This window comes from Leptonychotes weddellii, chromosome 9 (genome assembly GCF_054177405.1).
Source record: "Leptonychotes weddellii isolate Sample4059 chromosome 9, ASM5417740v2, whole genome shotgun sequence".
Taxonomy (NCBI): Eukaryota; Metazoa; Chordata; class Mammalia; order Carnivora; family Phocidae; genus Leptonychotes; species Leptonychotes weddellii.
The window spans coordinates 95,773,842-95,789,414 of NC_138377.1; the positions used below are offsets into that span (position 1 = coordinate 95,773,842).

Sequence of the window (15,573 nt, forward strand, 5' to 3'; positions counted from 1 at the left end):
GCCCGGAAAGACTGCACTTAGCCTGAGCAGGAAAGGCATATCTGAAGAAGGAGGAAAACTTAGGGAATGGGCTGTTAGAAGCAAAGGAGAAGTGGCTCCTGAGAAACTTCCTCGAGAACCCCTCTGTCCCCACGCGCTAACCCGGATGGAAACCGGCTTTGGTCCGGAGCGCAGCTAAAAATGCAGAAAATGTGGTTAGGAACTGCGTGACCCTGGTTCCACAGATGGCTGGGGGAAAAAACGGTTTGTATTTCCAGCCGGAATCTTTCTGCTCAACGAACGCGAGGCTCAGGGCGTGAGAGGAGAAGCTCGGGTTTGTGGAAACCAGTGCTGTTATTCCGGGGAACCGGCTTGGCACGGAACTGGGTGCGGTGGGGGCCGCCTTGGGGCTAGGCGCGCGCAGAGTGCTTTGGAGAGCCGGGTTCAGCACCGCGAACAGCGGTCGTCTCAGCCTCCTTCCCCCCCCGCCCCCCCCCCGCCCACGGCCTCGAGACCCTCCTCCTTCTCCTTGCCCCCCCCGCCCCCTGCTGTCTGGAGATGGGCAGTGACCGCCCCTCCCCTGTCCGTACCCCTCCCAGCGCCTCCCCCGCCCGCCCGCGTGCATGCGCGACTGAGCAGAGGGGCAGCCTGTCCCCAAAGTCCGGGCTTCAGGACCCGGGCGGGTAGGGCAGGCTGCGAGGGTAGCCAAAGGCGCACGGATCTGGACGTTGGGAAGCCTGGGTTAGGCAATGGCTTTGCTGTGTGGCCTTGGGCAAGTCACTCTCCGTCTCTGGGCCCCACTTCCTCCACAATCCGAAAACAAAATTGGGTTCCTAGCTGCCGGGGCATTCTTGAGGTCTCAATTACCCCTTCTTCTCCCCCAAACCCCGGGGGCTTTTGCTGTGGCGCCAGCACGAGTCTGAATAACAAAAGGCTCCCGTCCAGGGGACGAATGAGCTTGGACTCCCCATAGCCAAGTTTCCCCGCGCGCCCAACTCGGCGCACCCCGCTGGGCGGGCCGAGCCACGGTGGCGCTGAAAATGGCTCATCTGCTCTCTACTTTCTCTGTTTCGCAGGAGCGGCGGCATGGAGGCTCTCACCACTCAGCTGGGGCCGGGGCGCGAGGGCAACTCCTCACCCAATTCGAAGCAGGAGCTGCAACCCTACTCGGGCTCCAGCGCTCTCAAACCCAACCAGGTGGGCGAGACGTCGCTGTACGGGGTGCCTATCGTGTCTCTGGTCATCGACGGCCAGGAGCGCCTTTGCCTGGCGCAGATCTCCAACACTCTCCTCAAGAACTACAGCTACAATGAGATCCACAACCGCCGGGTGGCCCTGGGCATCACGTGCGTGCAGTGCACGCCAGTGCAGCTGGAGATTCTGCGTCGGGCCGGGGCCATGCCGATCTCCTCGCGCCGCTGCGGTATGATCACGAAGCGCGAGGCCGAACGCCTGTGCAAGTCGTTCCTGGGAGAGCATAAGCCACCCAAGCTGCCCGAGAACTTCGCCTTCGATGTGGTGCACGAGTGCGCGTGGGGCTCGCGTGGCAGCTTCATCCCCGCGCGTTACAACAGCTCGCGTGCCAAGTGCATCAAGTGCGGCTACTGCAGCATGTACTTCTCGCCCAACAAGTTCATCTTCCACTCGCACCGCACACCCGACGCCAAGTACACGCAGCCCGACGCCGCCAACTTCAACTCGTGGCGCCGTCATCTCAAACTCAGTGACAAGTCGGCCACAGACGAACTGAGCCACGCTTGGGAGGACGTCAAGGCCATGTTCAACGGAGGCACCCGCAAGCGGACTTTCTCGCTGCAAGGAGGCGGCGGCAGCGCTAATGGCGGGTCGGGTGGGCAGGGGAAGGGTGGTGCTGGCGCCGGGGGCGGCCCGGGGTGCGCGGCAGAGATGGCCCCAGGCCCGCCGCCCCACAAAACCCTGCGCTGTGGCGAAGACGAGGCCACCGGGCCTCCTGGGCCGCCTCCTCCCCATCCGCAGCGGGGACTTGGTCTAGCGGCGGGAGCCGGCGGCCCGCCGGGCCCTGGAGGGCCTGGTGGCGGCGCCGGCGTGCGCAGCTACCCAGTGATCCCTGTGCCCAGCAAGGGCTTTGGCCTCTTGCAGAAACTGCCCCCGCCGCTTTTCCCTCATCCCTATGGCTTCCCCACGGCCTTCGGCCTCTGCCCCAAAAAGGACGACCCGGTGCTAGGCGCGGGCGAGCCCAAGGGAGGCCCAGGCACCGGGAGCGGCGCGGGCGCGGCCGCTGGCGGAGGCGCGGGCGGGCCAGGATCCGGCCACCTGCCCCCCGGGTCAGGCCCTGGCCCGGGTGGCGGCGCCATGTTCTGGGGTCACCAGCCCTCTGGGGCAGCCAAGGACGCAGCGGCCGTGGCTGCAGCGGCCGCCGCCGCCACCGTGTACCCGACGTTTCCCATGTTCTGGCCGGCGGCAGGCAGCCTCCCGGTGCCGCCCTATCCAGCCGCGCAGAGCCAAGCCAAGGCCGTGGCGGCCGCCGTGGCGGCGGCGGCGGCGGCGGCGGCGGCGGCTGCCGGCGGCGGCGGCCCTGAGTCGCTGGACGGTGCCGAGCCGGCCAAGGAGGGCGGCCTGGGCGCAGAGGAGCGCTGTCCCAGCGCGCTGTCCCGCGGGCCGCTGGACGAGGAAGGCGCTGACGAGGCGCTGCCGCCGCCTCTGGCCCCACTGCCCCCGCCCCCTCCGCCCGCCCGCAAAGGCTCCTATGTGTCGGCCTTCCGACCCGTGGTCAAGGACGCCGAGAGCATCGCCAAGCTCTACGGCAGCGCCCGCGACGCGTACGGCGCCGGGCCTGCTCGGGGGCCGGGGCCGGGCGCGGGGGCCGGCGGCGGTTACGTGAGCCCAGACTTTCTGAGCGAGGGCAGCTCCAGCTACCACTCCGCCTCGCCCGACGTGGACACTGCTGACGAGCCCGAGGTGGACGTGGAGTCCAACCGCTTCCCCGACGATGAGTGCGCTCCAGACGACGCCGAGCCGGGCGTACCCAGGGCGCCCAGCGCGGGAGGCGGCCCGGACGCCGACCAGCCCGCAGGGCCCCCGTCTACCACCTCCTCGGGCGCCGACGGTCCCACAGACTCCCCAGACAGCGGCAGCCCCCGTCCCCGGCGCCGCCCAGGGCTGCCAGCAGCCAGCCGGTCAACATTTGGGGACCTGGCGGCCGACGACGTGGTGCGGAGACCTGAGAGGAGCCCGCCGAGCGGCGGCTATGAGCTGCGAGAGCCTTGCGGGCCGCTGGGGGGCCCCGCGCCGGCCAAGGTGAGCCCCGCACCCGCCTCGCTGGTGGCGCCTCCCCGCTTACCCCTCGGCACCTCGGGGATGTGGGGCAGGCACTGGCCAAGTTAGGGACGGGAATTGTGTTCGGAGCAGGCGTTCGAGCGGCAGGCCCCAGCTGCTCTGGGTAGGCCCAGCTTCGGTAGCGCTGCGGGCCTTGCCGGGACCTCTGAGTGAGGGTTTCGGAAAATCCGGGGGTGTGTGGGGGCGCAGCAGGCCTGAGAAACGGGTGTGCTACGTTTTTTGTTGGGTGGGGGGAGGGGCGGTGGAGACAGGCAGAGACCTTCAGCAACACAGACAGAAAGAGAGAAATAAAAGGGGTCTGGCGAAAGAACGCGGAGCAGAGAAAGGGACCCAACGCCAGAGAAAAGTGCGTGCGGGGCTGGGCCATGGCACACGCACCCAGATGCGGATCAGGGTCCCGGGGAAGACAAGCTGATGGGGAGAGGAGAGGACGGCGTCTCCCTCAAGCGGGGCCCCAGCAGGACCGGTCCCGGAGTCTTCCTCCACCCCAACGCGTAGTTTTCTGAGTCCCTTTGAACTCCGGCCTTGGGAACCGCAGGGTTCCTGGTAGGCAGCTGTCAAGACGGCTTGCGGGGCGGGAGAGGGGCTCCCAGGTTGGCTGGGCCACGGGTTCGGGTCGGGGCTTTGCAACTAAGCCGAAATCGTTGGCCATTTGAAAGTGGGTGCGCATACTTGTACATTTCCATTAGGTCCATTAAAACACGAATCATTAGCTGGATGCGAAAGGCGTCATTTATGGGGGAACTGGGTGAGGGCTGGTGGAAGATGCCGAAAAGGAGATGGGCGAAGGGGGGGGGTGGCCCGCTGTGAACAGTACTTGGGCTTGAGAGCCGCTTTGTCTTTCTGATAATTTATCGAGGACGCTAATAATGACCCTGAAACTACAACGGTGATGCGGCCTCCGAGGGCGCCAGGCTGCGCCGCGTGCCTCATAGCCGCCGGGGGCGCTCGGGTCCCCCGGGCTAGCTGACCTCCCCTCTCAGCTCTCCCTCTCGGCCGCGGCGCAGGGCCGAACGGCCCCCGAGCCGCTTCAAGCGCCCCCCTAACCGCCTGTCATTTTCGGCCGCCGCAGGTGTACGCGCCAGAGCGGGACGAGCATGTGAAGAGCGCGGCGGCGCTGGGGCCCGCGGCCTCCTACCTCTGCACCCCCGAGGCCCACGGTAACGCCCCCAGCCCCCCTGCCGAGGTCGCTGGCCAATGTGACGTGGGAACCGCGGGCGGAGGGCCGGGGCGGGCGGGGGGGGGGGTCCTGCGAGGGAAGACGAGAGGAGAAAAAAAGAGAGGCAGAGAAAGCGAGAGAGGGAAAGAAAAATAAAGGAAAAGGAAGCTAAGTAAGAACTCCCAATAACTTCCATCGTTTGGTCACTTAACAAACCTCCCGGTCCACCACACATACACACGCTCACGTGCACCTCACACACTGGCTTAAATCCTTTTTAAAATCGCGCCTGGCACCTCTTTCAAGTCCTCTCATTTATTCAGCAATTGTTTTGGCCTCGACGTCCTGCTGGGCAGGCCGGGTTAGGGCGGAGGGTGCGGGCGCTCGGCTGCGCGCTTGGACACCCCTGAAGCGCCGGGTAGCTGCGGCCCAACCGGGGGGAGCCCTTCACGAGCGCCAGGCCCCAGTGGCTCGAAGAGGAGGGGCGGAGGGCCTCGGAAATCCGGGCAGGCCGAGCCCGAAAGGATGTCTCCCCTGCCGCCACCCTGCGCGGGTCGCCGCCTGGGCCGCGTTCTCGGCGGGAGCGGCGCAGGCAGACCCGGCGGCCACGCGCGCTCGCGGTGCCCCAGTATCTGCGCGCGATGTAGGTCGCTCGTCCCTGGTGGGCTCGGCTGCTCGTCTTGTTCTTTTCCGAGGGGCTGGGGAGGGGGCGTGGAGCGCGAGATGAGCAGACCGCGCGCGGGGGAGGGGGTGCCCGGCCCAAAGCCTGAGGGTGCAAGCCCAGGCGCACAGCCGGGAACCAGCGGCGGCCACAACGCTTTTAATTAGGGCTCGGGCGCCCCGACCGTGGCAGCCCTGGCCGTATCGGGGTCACGGTTTCTTTGCTTCTCCTTGAAACTCGGTTTATTGCCTTTAAGAACCAGATAAGGAAGACAATCACTCGACCGCCGACGATTTGGAAACGAGGAAATCCTATCCAGACCAAAGGAGTATCTCCCAACCAAGTCCCGCAAATACAGACCGAGGTGAGCCCTAGGACCCTCGCGCACCAACCCCACCCGGAAGCTGGGGCCCAGGTCGCCCAGGTGCCCACCGTTTCTGCTTGCGAAAGGGGTTTTCGATCGAGCGTAAGCGGCTGCTGGGCCCCTCGTGCGGCTGGCTGATACATATTTAAACAGCGCGCGCGAGAGGTGCAGGCTAGGTTTTCTGAGTTGCTTTCCTCCTTAGTGGGTTCGGGGCTCTTCCGGGTAAGAGAAGGGGCTGTGCTAAAAGGAAATAAGAGACACCATCACCCACATGAAGCAAGTCAGAGGGCAGGTCCTGCCCTAAGATAGCCTACCTTCCCTGAGTCCATTGTCCTTCTTCAGTGGGTCACTTTGTAAAACGAGGGCCACACCCCTAAAATGATAGCTTGGAAGGTAGGTGGTACTCGATGCCTGTAACTCTCTCTTCTAAAGGCAGAAGATCTGGAGCAGCTCCCTGACTTAGCACTGTTCCCAGCAGCTCACCCTTCCCCTCCCAAGGCCTCTCGCAGGATAGAACCCCTCTTACCTGCCCTTGTATCCCAGGTGAAGATGGGCTCACCCTGGATATCACAGGAACTCAGCTAGTGGAGAAAGATATCGAGAACCTGGCCAGAGGTGAGGTTAAATCTGTGAAATGGGGGTACACCCTGCTGGGGGGGAGATGAACCATTCTTGTAGGGGAGTGTGTGGGAAGACAGGGTTCTTGGGGAATCAATTTTCATTGAGTGGAAAGGATAATCCTCTGGGCACATGATGCTGGCACAGAGGTGTGGGGTGGGAGGGAGTGGGGAAAGTGAACCAAACCCCTAGAGGTTCATTAGAAGTTTGGATTCCCAAGGCTGGCCTATCTGAAAAGCCCAGTGAAAGAGAGCAATGAGTAATGATCCTCAGAACTTGATGCATGTGACAGATAGGGCAATCTGGGTCTCCCAACCTCACTGGAAAACAGGACTTTTTCTGAAAAGCAAGATTGCAAGAAGGCATTTATTTTAGGAATGTCTGAGAGGTTAATTTTTTCCTGGAATTAATACATAACCACCACCACCCCCCCACACACACACACAGCGTGCCCTAAATGGGGTGAGGATAGAGCCTGCTTTCAGAATGGAATCCTGGGGTTGCTGCTCCACCTGCAGGGGGAGTGCGTGCCTTGAGACACAGAGGACGGGAGCCTCTGACCCCACTTGGCTCCTCTACCTCCCATTTCTGTGTTTCCTCAGCACCTGCTCAGGGTGGGATTTCTCAGAGAGACTCCCCAGGGGGAGGACCCAGATCCCAATAGCTCCATGGTCAGGGCAGCCCCTGCCATCTCTCTGTTCTGAGGGCACGGACGGGGCTTTCCACATCCACCTGCTATCCACCACACTGCCCTCAACCAGCCCAGGGATGGGCTTGGAAAGTGGTGTGGGAAGGGGAAGAAGAATTGGTGGTCTTTCACTCTTCCTAGTCACAGATTATAAAGGATATGCAATTACCTTCAACATCATTGGTCCTTTATATGAGAGCTCTTAGTATGGATTTGGGGGCCTGGGACCCCCTGAAATTGTGAACAAACTGTTGTGCGTACAGGTATTTTTCAGGGCAGGGGTCCAAGTCTTTGACCAGATTCACCCAGCTCATATAATTGAAGAGAGGGATTAGGTGTGTCATTTGGAGGGGTAAATCAAGTCCTGGGCCAGCCTCTAAGGTTAGGGAGTTGGGAACAACTTAAAGCAGATGCCATGCTGGTTAGCGCCTGGAGCCAGGGCCTAGAAGCCCAATATGGCTTCCACCATCCTGAATTTAATTCCCCTGGGCAACCTGTTTCCTCGCCCAAATCCTTTGGAAGCAAACGGGAAAACAGTGTAGAGGGCCTCTACCTCCTGGCCCCACCACTCCACAACTCCCATCTCAGGGTCTCCCGGCTAGGGCAGGACCTGCAGAACCTTGGTGCTGGTAGTTGGGGGGTGGAGGACGCCTGAGTCCCGCGCACCCTCCTTTACCTCCCACTCTCGCCCCCTCACAGACGAATTGCAAAAACTGCTCCTGGAGCAAATGGAGCTCCGCAAGAAACTGGAGCGAGAATTTCAGAGTCTCAAAGGTACCCCCACCCCGACCCACCTCACCCCACCTCACCCCACCTCAGCACGAGAGCCTTCTTCGTGCGCGCCCGGAGCCCAGGCCAAGCAGCCGCGGCTGCGCGCCCCGCACCAGCCGCCGAACCCTGCTTTTCCGGGGCTTCCCGCCAGGCCCGAGACGGAAGGGGTAGGGGCGGGAATGGGGAGTGGGGAAATGGGGCCGAGGGAGCTGTGACGCACAGCCCCCACTTAATCAATTTGCACAGATAATTTTCAGGATCAAATGAAGAGGGAATTGGCTTATCGAGAAGAAATGGTGCAACAGCTGCAAATTGTCAGAGGTAAGACGCGAGTCAGGTGAGCGCGTGCACGGGCCGTAACTGCCTCTCGTCTGGCAGGAGCCGCAATGTTGGCTCAGTCATTTGGATTTAAATTGAAGGTAATTTAACAATTATTTTTTTTATTTAATATCCTTTGTATACTCTGATTAGCCTCAGAATGGCAAGCGAGCCCAGCAAACGGCTTGCAGGCATCATTACATGGAGTGATTGAACTTCTTATCGCGGCAATTTCCGTGGTTTCTAAATTAAAAATCGAGGCGTAAAATTACCTGGGAAGTAATGCCTAAGTTTGCTTTAATTTTGGTTAGATCCGTCTGCCTTTAAGCGCCATCCCAGGCCTTTTCCTCCCTCCTCCAGGCTGCAGTTTGGGGCATTGATGCTCCCTCCCTCGGTCTCCCGGATTTGTTTCTTCGAGGGGCTGAGCGCTGGGGAGAGGGTGAGGCCCGGGCTGTGACCCTGGCCGGCTGGAGGGTGGTCTCATTTCCTCACCGGCCCCTCCCCATGTCTTCCAGACACTCTGTGTAACGAACTCGACCAAGAGCGGAAGGCGCGCTATGCCATCCAGCAGAAATTAAAAGGTGCGGATGCTGGGGAACAAAGATAGGACTGTTGCCAGGCTCTGGCTGTGCCACTGAATGAATGAGTGAATGAATGATGGCGGATGAGTGAGGGGATGGTGAATGAGCTAATGAATGGATGAGTAAATGGAGGGGCCAGTGAGAGGGCAAGACCAGGTCTACCTAGATCAGAAGCCAAGAGGAGGGAAATGGGGATTTTTTTTAATGGGGAAATAATTCTAGAACGATAGAATAGGGAGAAAGAACCCCTTGAGCCCTGGGCATTGGGAAATCTGCCGTGGGATCCAAATCTGGCCGTGGGCAGATTGACTTCTCTCTTTCTGTGCCTCAGTTTCCTCTTCTGCATAATGGGGCGACTGCACCAGCGCAGTGGTTCTAAATCGCCACGTTCTCTCGCTTACACGCCTACCTTTTTCTGATCCGTTCACTTGAGAACCCCTGAGCCAGAAGGGGGTGGGTGAGACCCCAGGAGGGCAGGGGAAGGGCGGGGCGAGTGGACGGAGCCGGTAGGCCGCGTGGGCGAGGCTAGGCAAGCGAGGTGCTCAACCTGGCCCGCCGGACTGTGTTTCCAGAAGCCCACGACGCCCTGCACCACTTCTCCTGCAAGATGCTTACGCCCCGCCATTGCACTGGCAACTGCTCCTTCAAGCCCCCGCTCTTGCCCTAGGGCCGGCCCGGCCGCGCCCACGCGCCCTCAAGCCATGCTGCTCTCTTCTTGTAAATACCCGCGGCCGCGGCGGCCGAGAGCGAGGAACAAGCCATTCGGACACGGCCGATGTACATACAGCCTCCCGCCCGCCCGCCCTCCGCCAGGGCGCCTCGGCCCAGGGCCCCTTCTCCGTTTCCAAGTGTAAATACCACCTCGCCCCACGGTTGAACTCCAGGGCATCGGACCTCATGGGGTTAACTGGACCGAAGGGGGTAAGAAAGGGGAAAGGGGGGGCCTCCCCCGCCCCACACAGCCTCGGATCCCCAGTTGTGTACACACTGTAGCAACTTCGCGGGGGCTGGCCCCGCGCTCCCCTGTCCCGTCCACTTCTGAAACTTGTTCCTAATGACAAAGTGGCTATGTGCAATGGATATAAATGTACTGTGAGTCTCTCTTGGTTCAGTATTGGGTTCCGTTTGATTTATGCTGTAAATTATTTTGCTTCCTTCTCCTGGACCTACTTCCAGTCCCATTTTGCATTCCCCTTTGGGTTTTGTTTTGTCTTTTTTTTTTTTTCTTCTTGTTAACCTCTTGATGTAACAGCACTTTAAAAAGGGCGACAACTGACTCACGAGATGGAGACCACCTTGAGCCTGTTTGGGGAGACCACCCTGTATCCGTGACTTTTGTTTTGTTTTTAATAAAAAAAGAAACGTGTCAATTCCTGGGGCTGTGGAGGTGGGAGTGCGGGGGTGGGGGGAACGTGGGCGGCGGCGGGCTGAGGGCTGCGCAACAGGTGCGGCTCCAAGACCTCAGGCGCGAGTTCTGGGGCGCCCGGACTGAGAATCACCGGGCTCGGGTGGGCAGCAGCGAGCGCCCCGACCTCTCTCCCAGTCCTTCAGGCACACCGAGTTTGCCCCCCAGGCCACCCTCTCCCCGCGTTTGGGACCCTCCCTAGAGCCTCTGGGCCCGGGATAGGAGGACTACGGCGGCCTCCTGGGTGCCATGGTCTCCGACTCTTCCCTGGAGCTCTCGCCAGGGCCGAGGGTTTAGTCGTGCCCACTTCCACGCCTGCCCCACCGGGAAGTCACCCCCAGCGTTCTCTCAGGGACGGGACGCAGCCCGGAAGCCCAGGTTCAAGCAGAATTGCCGGGAGGCACGGGCACCGCCCACCTGGCCCGGGGGCGCTGGGGTGGGCCGGGGGCGGGGGACGAGGTACGTCGGGTGGACCTCGGCTGGGCACGCCTGGAAGGGAAGGGCGTGACTCCGTGCTCGTGCACAGATGTCCTCCTGCCTGTCCCTCCTCTACCCCCACGGAGGGAGCTGGCAGTTTTTAATGTTCTGTCCGTTTCAGTCCGAGAGTGTGCGCGGACATGGAGCAGCGCAAGGAGCCAGGTGAGGCCCCCCTGTGCTGGAATCAGGTCGTCTCCACTGGGGGATGAGGGGTGTCAGGGTGTGTGTGACAGGGGTAGGTTCCTGGCCGCGGTTGATGAGGCCTCAGCTTGCTGCAGGCCTCTCATCGGCCTCAGTTTCCACAGCGCACCTGCTGGTTAGGCTACAGATAAAGGGTGGAAACTGCAGCGCACTTTTTCGGGCAGGGGGGTGGGGGGGAAGAGTGTGCTCGGAGCGGGAAAGCGCCGGGTACTGGGGCTCATTCGGTCCTGGCTTCCAGTTTCACCTCCTCGGCTGACTCGCAAGGGTGCTGTGTCGCTCCCTTTATTCCTCTAGGCCTCCGTTTTGGCCCACATAGAATAACCCTCGGGCCTCCTACCCCGGCGCGCGGGGAAGCGCTCTGGAGGGGAGCGGAGCGCAGGGCCGCCGGTCGAGGCCCTCCGACATCCCGGGGATCTCCGTGCGCTTCTCCGGTCCCCCGCCGCGGGGCCAGCCCCTCGGGCCTGGGAGCTCTGGGCTGCGCGGGCCAGGAAGCTTGGTGGCGGGGCGTCTGGAGGGCCCGGGGCGGGGCGGCGAGCAGGGGGCGCGCGGCGGGCCGAGGGGATGGGGCGCGGGCGAGGAGCCCGCGCGCGCACGCGGCGGAGGCAGGAGGCGGGTCCCCGGAGGCTGGGGCTCACAGCCCTCCTCCAGTCCCGGGATATTCCGAGGGCCAGTCACAGAGAGGACACGACAGAAATAACGGCGGTGAGGGCTCCGGCTAAACCGTGAGGTGTCGCCCGGGGAAGAAGTCACCTCGGGAGGCGCGGTGTCCCAGCAGGAACACCCTACGCGCGAGCGTTTCCTAGGGTGGAATGAACCAGATCAGTTCCCCACTGCACCAACGGTGACACTGAGGGCGGAGAGGAAGGGACTTGCGTGCTCAGGGCGTGCGGGGGCCGAGCGGCGGGCGGATGCGCGCAAGAGCAGGTGTTTTGGAGAGCACGAGCCTTTACCCCCTGGCGTGGCCACGCCTTTGGAAGCCGCACTTCCTTCTCGGGGAAACGGGAATGACAGGCACTACCCGGGCAGGAAGTTCCGTGGCCGCGGCCCACACAGAGGAGCCCAGCAAATATTCCTTTCACCTTCCCTTTCTGAATTCCCCCGAAGTGGAGGGGGGGGTGGGGAGGAGAGAAAGGCCGTAGGCAGCTGGGGCTCTTCCGAAAGGGCGCCCCATCTGGGCCGGAATCCCTGCAGATTGGAGGTGTAGGCGGATCCGACCCAGAAAGCTTTGTCGCAAACCCCTCCTGGGTTCCTCGTCCCTTCAGAAGTGGTTTGTTCTCCCCCAAATGTTAATAACCGAACGATTGGTATGGATGTAATTATCAATAATTATACGAATTATTGCTGATTGCGGGGCTCGTAGCTACTTTAATTAGTTTACCAGATTCTAATTAAGTTAAATGAAACATTAATAGGGAAAATATGCTTTGGGGAAAAAAAACAACCCAGGATTTTTTAAAAAGTCTATTTCTCGCCACAACGTTGCCACCTTGCGACACAATTTAGGTACGACAGCCAACGTCCGAAGGCCCCAGACTAGGGAGACTTGTCTTAGGGAGAAAAAGTGGGGTTTGGGGAATTGCTAGAGGGCTGTGGAGCACAGAACATTCTCCTGGGTGTTCCGCCGAGGTGTTCGGTTTCACACTCCTGGCTTCGGGAGGTGCCCACAGGAGGTCCGGCTCTGGAGTCCAGGGTCTGGGGATTAAGAAAGAAGCAGGCAAACATGGCTTGACTTTTCACCCCCCTGGGAGGAAATCCCCAACTCCGTCTATCCTGCAAATCTGGGTAACCTGTCGGCAAAACAAACAAAACAAAACAAAAACAGCTGGAAGACCTCTGGATTCCTGGGACTAACCTCTTCATTCCTGTGGCACTTGGTTAATGAAACTCAGGGGGTGTTCATGTCTCTGAGTTCTCCTTGGTTGTGTGTGTCTGTTTCCCCTAGGACTGTAAGTACCCTGGCAACAGGGGCCACGTCTTGCTCTTCCTTGTGATCTCCAACACAGGGCCCAGTGCATCCCAGTAGCTCAACAGATGTCTCAAGGAAGGGATTCCAACTCTGGTTCCTCTGGGTGCTGGAAATGTCCGAGGGGAGGAGTCCCTAGGTGCTTCTGGACAACAGCTATTGGGAGGCAATTGAGCTCATTTGCTTTATATTAATAAAGCACAAGTTTATTGCTCAGATGACCCTTCATCAATAGGATTATTTTGGGGGGCAGGTGTCTGGTAAGAGATTGTCAGCCTAGGAAAACTTTCTTCCTCTTCCAGCTGTGTCCCAAAGAGGGTGCTCCTTCACTCCTTCACATTTTGCAAGTTCGCCATGCACATACCTGTCCACTTATTTCCAGCTACCCTGATCTAAAGTATAACCTTGAACCTTTGCAAAAATACAACCCCTGTCCTTGAATTCAGAACACCAGCAAAAGCAGAACTGGACCCCTATGCTCTTTCCATTCATTCTAAACAGCTTTATCTCTCACTCTCTACCATCCAAGGTGGTGTAGTGTTTGGTTAAGAGCACAAGCTCTCTAGGCAGATTTCCTGGGTCTCAACCCCTTCTCTGTTATTTACTAGTTGTGTGACATCGGGCAAGTTGTTGAATCTCTCTGTGCCTCAGCTTCCCCATCTGTAACAGAAGGCGGGAGAGGGTATCTACTTCACAGAACTGAGCAGAGCCAGCAAAATCAGCCAGGTCTCTGGCTTTTCCAGGACAAAGACTTGCCTGTCTTTCCTCATCTCTGCTCCAAGACCAGGGGTCATACCAAGTGGAATAACAAGTTTCTTTAGAAGGAGAGAGAGTCACGCCAACATTGGTCCTTTCCTTGTTTGGCATCTCAGAAGGAGACTTTGAAAACTGCTCATCCAATTACCCAAGTTCCTCCTAAGAACCAGGCATGTTTGGGGGAAGAAAGGAAAACCAAAGCTTGTCCTCCGACTCCATGCACTGGAGGCCGTGAGCCGAGGAGAAGGTGCGACGAGAGGTCCCACAGACCCCCATTCTCGGCTGTTACCTGGAAAGTATTTCACCTCACTGAAGGGAACAGAAATGGATCCCTGATGGAACGCTGCTTGGCAGCTCCGAGCGCCCGCCGGGAGAGGACCCTCCGCTGCCCTGGGGCGGCTCTGGGGCTCGGCGTCTGCTGCCTGCCCGAACTGTGGGGAGCCCAGAGCCTGGGAGGTGTGCGGCCCCTGGAGGCAGACCAGCTGCTCTCCCAGCGGCTGCAGAGACCGGGGGGCCCACTACGAGTGTGCTCAGGCACCAGCAAAGCATGTGCACCAACATTTTTTCTCCCGGAAAGAAACCTGTATTTCAAAACACATTGATAAAGTCAGCGCAGGAAATCTGAACTTTACTGGACTTTCCCCCGCTTCCCATCTTACTAAGTAGGACTGTACTTTTTGCAATCATTACATGGGGGCAGGGTCCCGATCTTTTCCGGGCCTGTGCCTCCAAAGGTCTCGTCGGGCCTTGCGGCAGCCGCTTACTAATTATATGATCATGGCCAGGGTGCTTTACCTCCCGGGGTCTCCTGTAAAATGCTGACAATAGTACTCACAAGGCAGGGCTGTCAGGAATACTGAGCTATTGGAAGCCCCTGGCACATGGTAGATGCTTAAGAAGGAGTGGGCATTATTATGTTTTTAAGATTCAGAGGCAGCATGAGGAGTCTTGCTTGTTACATGTCCTGTTACAGTCCCCTCAGGTCTATTTGAGCACTAGGGTCCTGTTATGTTTTGGACCTGAAGCGGGTTAACTTTGGCAAATCCGTTTCCTTAAGTGTAAGGTTCCGTAGGACTCAGGATAGTGCAGGGGGAAGCAGGGGCAACACGGGGAAAGATCAAAGCCTGGGGTCAGGCGTAAAAAGCAGGGCAAAGGGAGAATCTAAGCCCCACCTCCTCTCATTCTATCTGCTGGGACTACAGTTTCCTTTGTGTGAAAGAAAAGATAAAACCTGTAGGTTCAAAGTGTTTGCACCCAGGGGTAGATAAACTCTGGTACAAAATATGGAACGCTTCACGAATTTGCGTGTCATCCTTGCGCAGGGGCCATGCTAATCTTCTCTGTATCGTTCCAATTTTAGTATATGTGCTGCCGAAGCGAGCACGACTCCCAAGCTTTCTCAGATAGTATATAAAGCTATGAACCGCAATACTTTTACAATTATGGTGACTATGCTGCGCGCTTTTCAAAACCCCAAATATTCAAGGCATTATGACCGTTTGTATCTCGTACATACAGTAATGGTATCTTTGTGATTACGGCCAAATTACGTCTAATTGTGTCCCTAACCTCCCAACGTTGTGTATGCAAATGAAGGGACCATGGGAAATTGGCCCTCGGCCCGCCCGACCTCTGCGCGCCCCCGGAGGGCGCCGGGAGCACGTTCGGTCACGTGGTGCGCGCGGCTCGCGCGCCTGTTCCGTGCCGGCCGGATTGGGCCCCCAGGGGTCGCGCGCCGGGCTCCTCCGCGAACGCGGCGGCGCAGTGGCCCCTGACACAACGGGGGCGGGGCCAGGGCCTTGGGCTGGGGGCGAGGGGGGAGGGGAGGGACCATGATGAACTTCGGGGTCCGGGGCCCCGAAGCGGCTGCGAGCGGCCGGTCGGGTCGTCCCCGCTCCAGGAGCCGTGACCCCGGCGAGAGTTGGAACCACGGACCGTGAACCGGAAGGGGCTGGGCAGGGTGGCCGAGGGCTGCAGCGCGGCGGGGTGGGCCACGGTGCGCCGCTGCTTCCCCTGGGGTGCTCGGGACCCGCGCCCCGTGCTTGGAGCCAAGGGCAGGGGGTATGCTTTGGGGCCCAGGCTTTCCATAGTGTGACTCGGGGTGTGGCATCCTGGGAAAGGTCACCGTGCTTTGGTCCAGCACTGGGCCGGGCCCTTAACCCGACCCGTGTCCTTCCCCTCGATGTGCAGGTTAGAAAACAAGCTCTGGTTGGTTAATCAAGGCCAAAATTGTCCTGCCAGTTGTGAAAGAAGTTGAGCTCTGGAGGCAAGTCTGGTTGCAAAACCCGATCATTTCCTCTTCCCAGGGGAACTCGAG

At 59.8% G+C, this 15,573-nt stretch overlaps 1 protein-coding gene and 1 non-coding gene across 2 annotated transcripts; one reads left to right on the forward strand and one right to left on the reverse strand.

Annotated features, from left to right (window-relative positions):
- The first annotated feature begins 728 nt into the window (after positions 1-728).
- Positions 729-9,758, forward strand: SKOR1 (SKI family transcriptional corepressor 1). The gene is made up of 9 exons (XM_081829695.1): positions 729-835; positions 1,056-3,255; positions 4,367-4,454; positions 5,371-5,478; positions 6,022-6,093; positions 7,484-7,558; positions 7,802-7,876; positions 8,389-8,454; positions 9,027-9,758. Exons 1-9 carry the CDS (start codon positions 729-731, stop codon positions 9,119-9,121), a joined length of 2,886 nt encoding a protein of 961 aa, XP_081685821.1. The 3' UTR covers positions 9,122-9,758.
- A 4,775-nt stretch (positions 9,759-14,533) lies between these two features.
- On the reverse strand, positions 14,534-14,640 carry LOC115944243 (U6 spliceosomal RNA). The gene has a single exon (XR_004078810.1). It is a non-coding gene; the product is annotated as a U6 spliceosomal RNA (small nuclear RNA).
- Between the last annotated feature and the right edge of the window lie 933 nt (positions 14,641-15,573).

Excerpts from the sequence above, each read along its gene's own strand:
- SKOR1 (XM_081829695.1), top strand. The coding sequence starts at position 729 with ATGGCTTTGCTGTGTGGCCTTGGGCAAGTCACTCTCCGTCTCTGGGCC. Across the intron at positions 3,256-4,366 it reads GGGGCCCCGCGCCGGCCAAG|GTGTACGCGCCAGAGCGGGA; the intron begins GTGAGCCCCGCA and ends CGGCCGCCGCAG. Across the intron at positions 6,094-7,483 it reads TATCGAGAACCTGGCCAGAG|ACGAATTGCAAAAACTGCTC; the intron begins GTGAGGTTAAAT and ends GCCCCCTCACAG.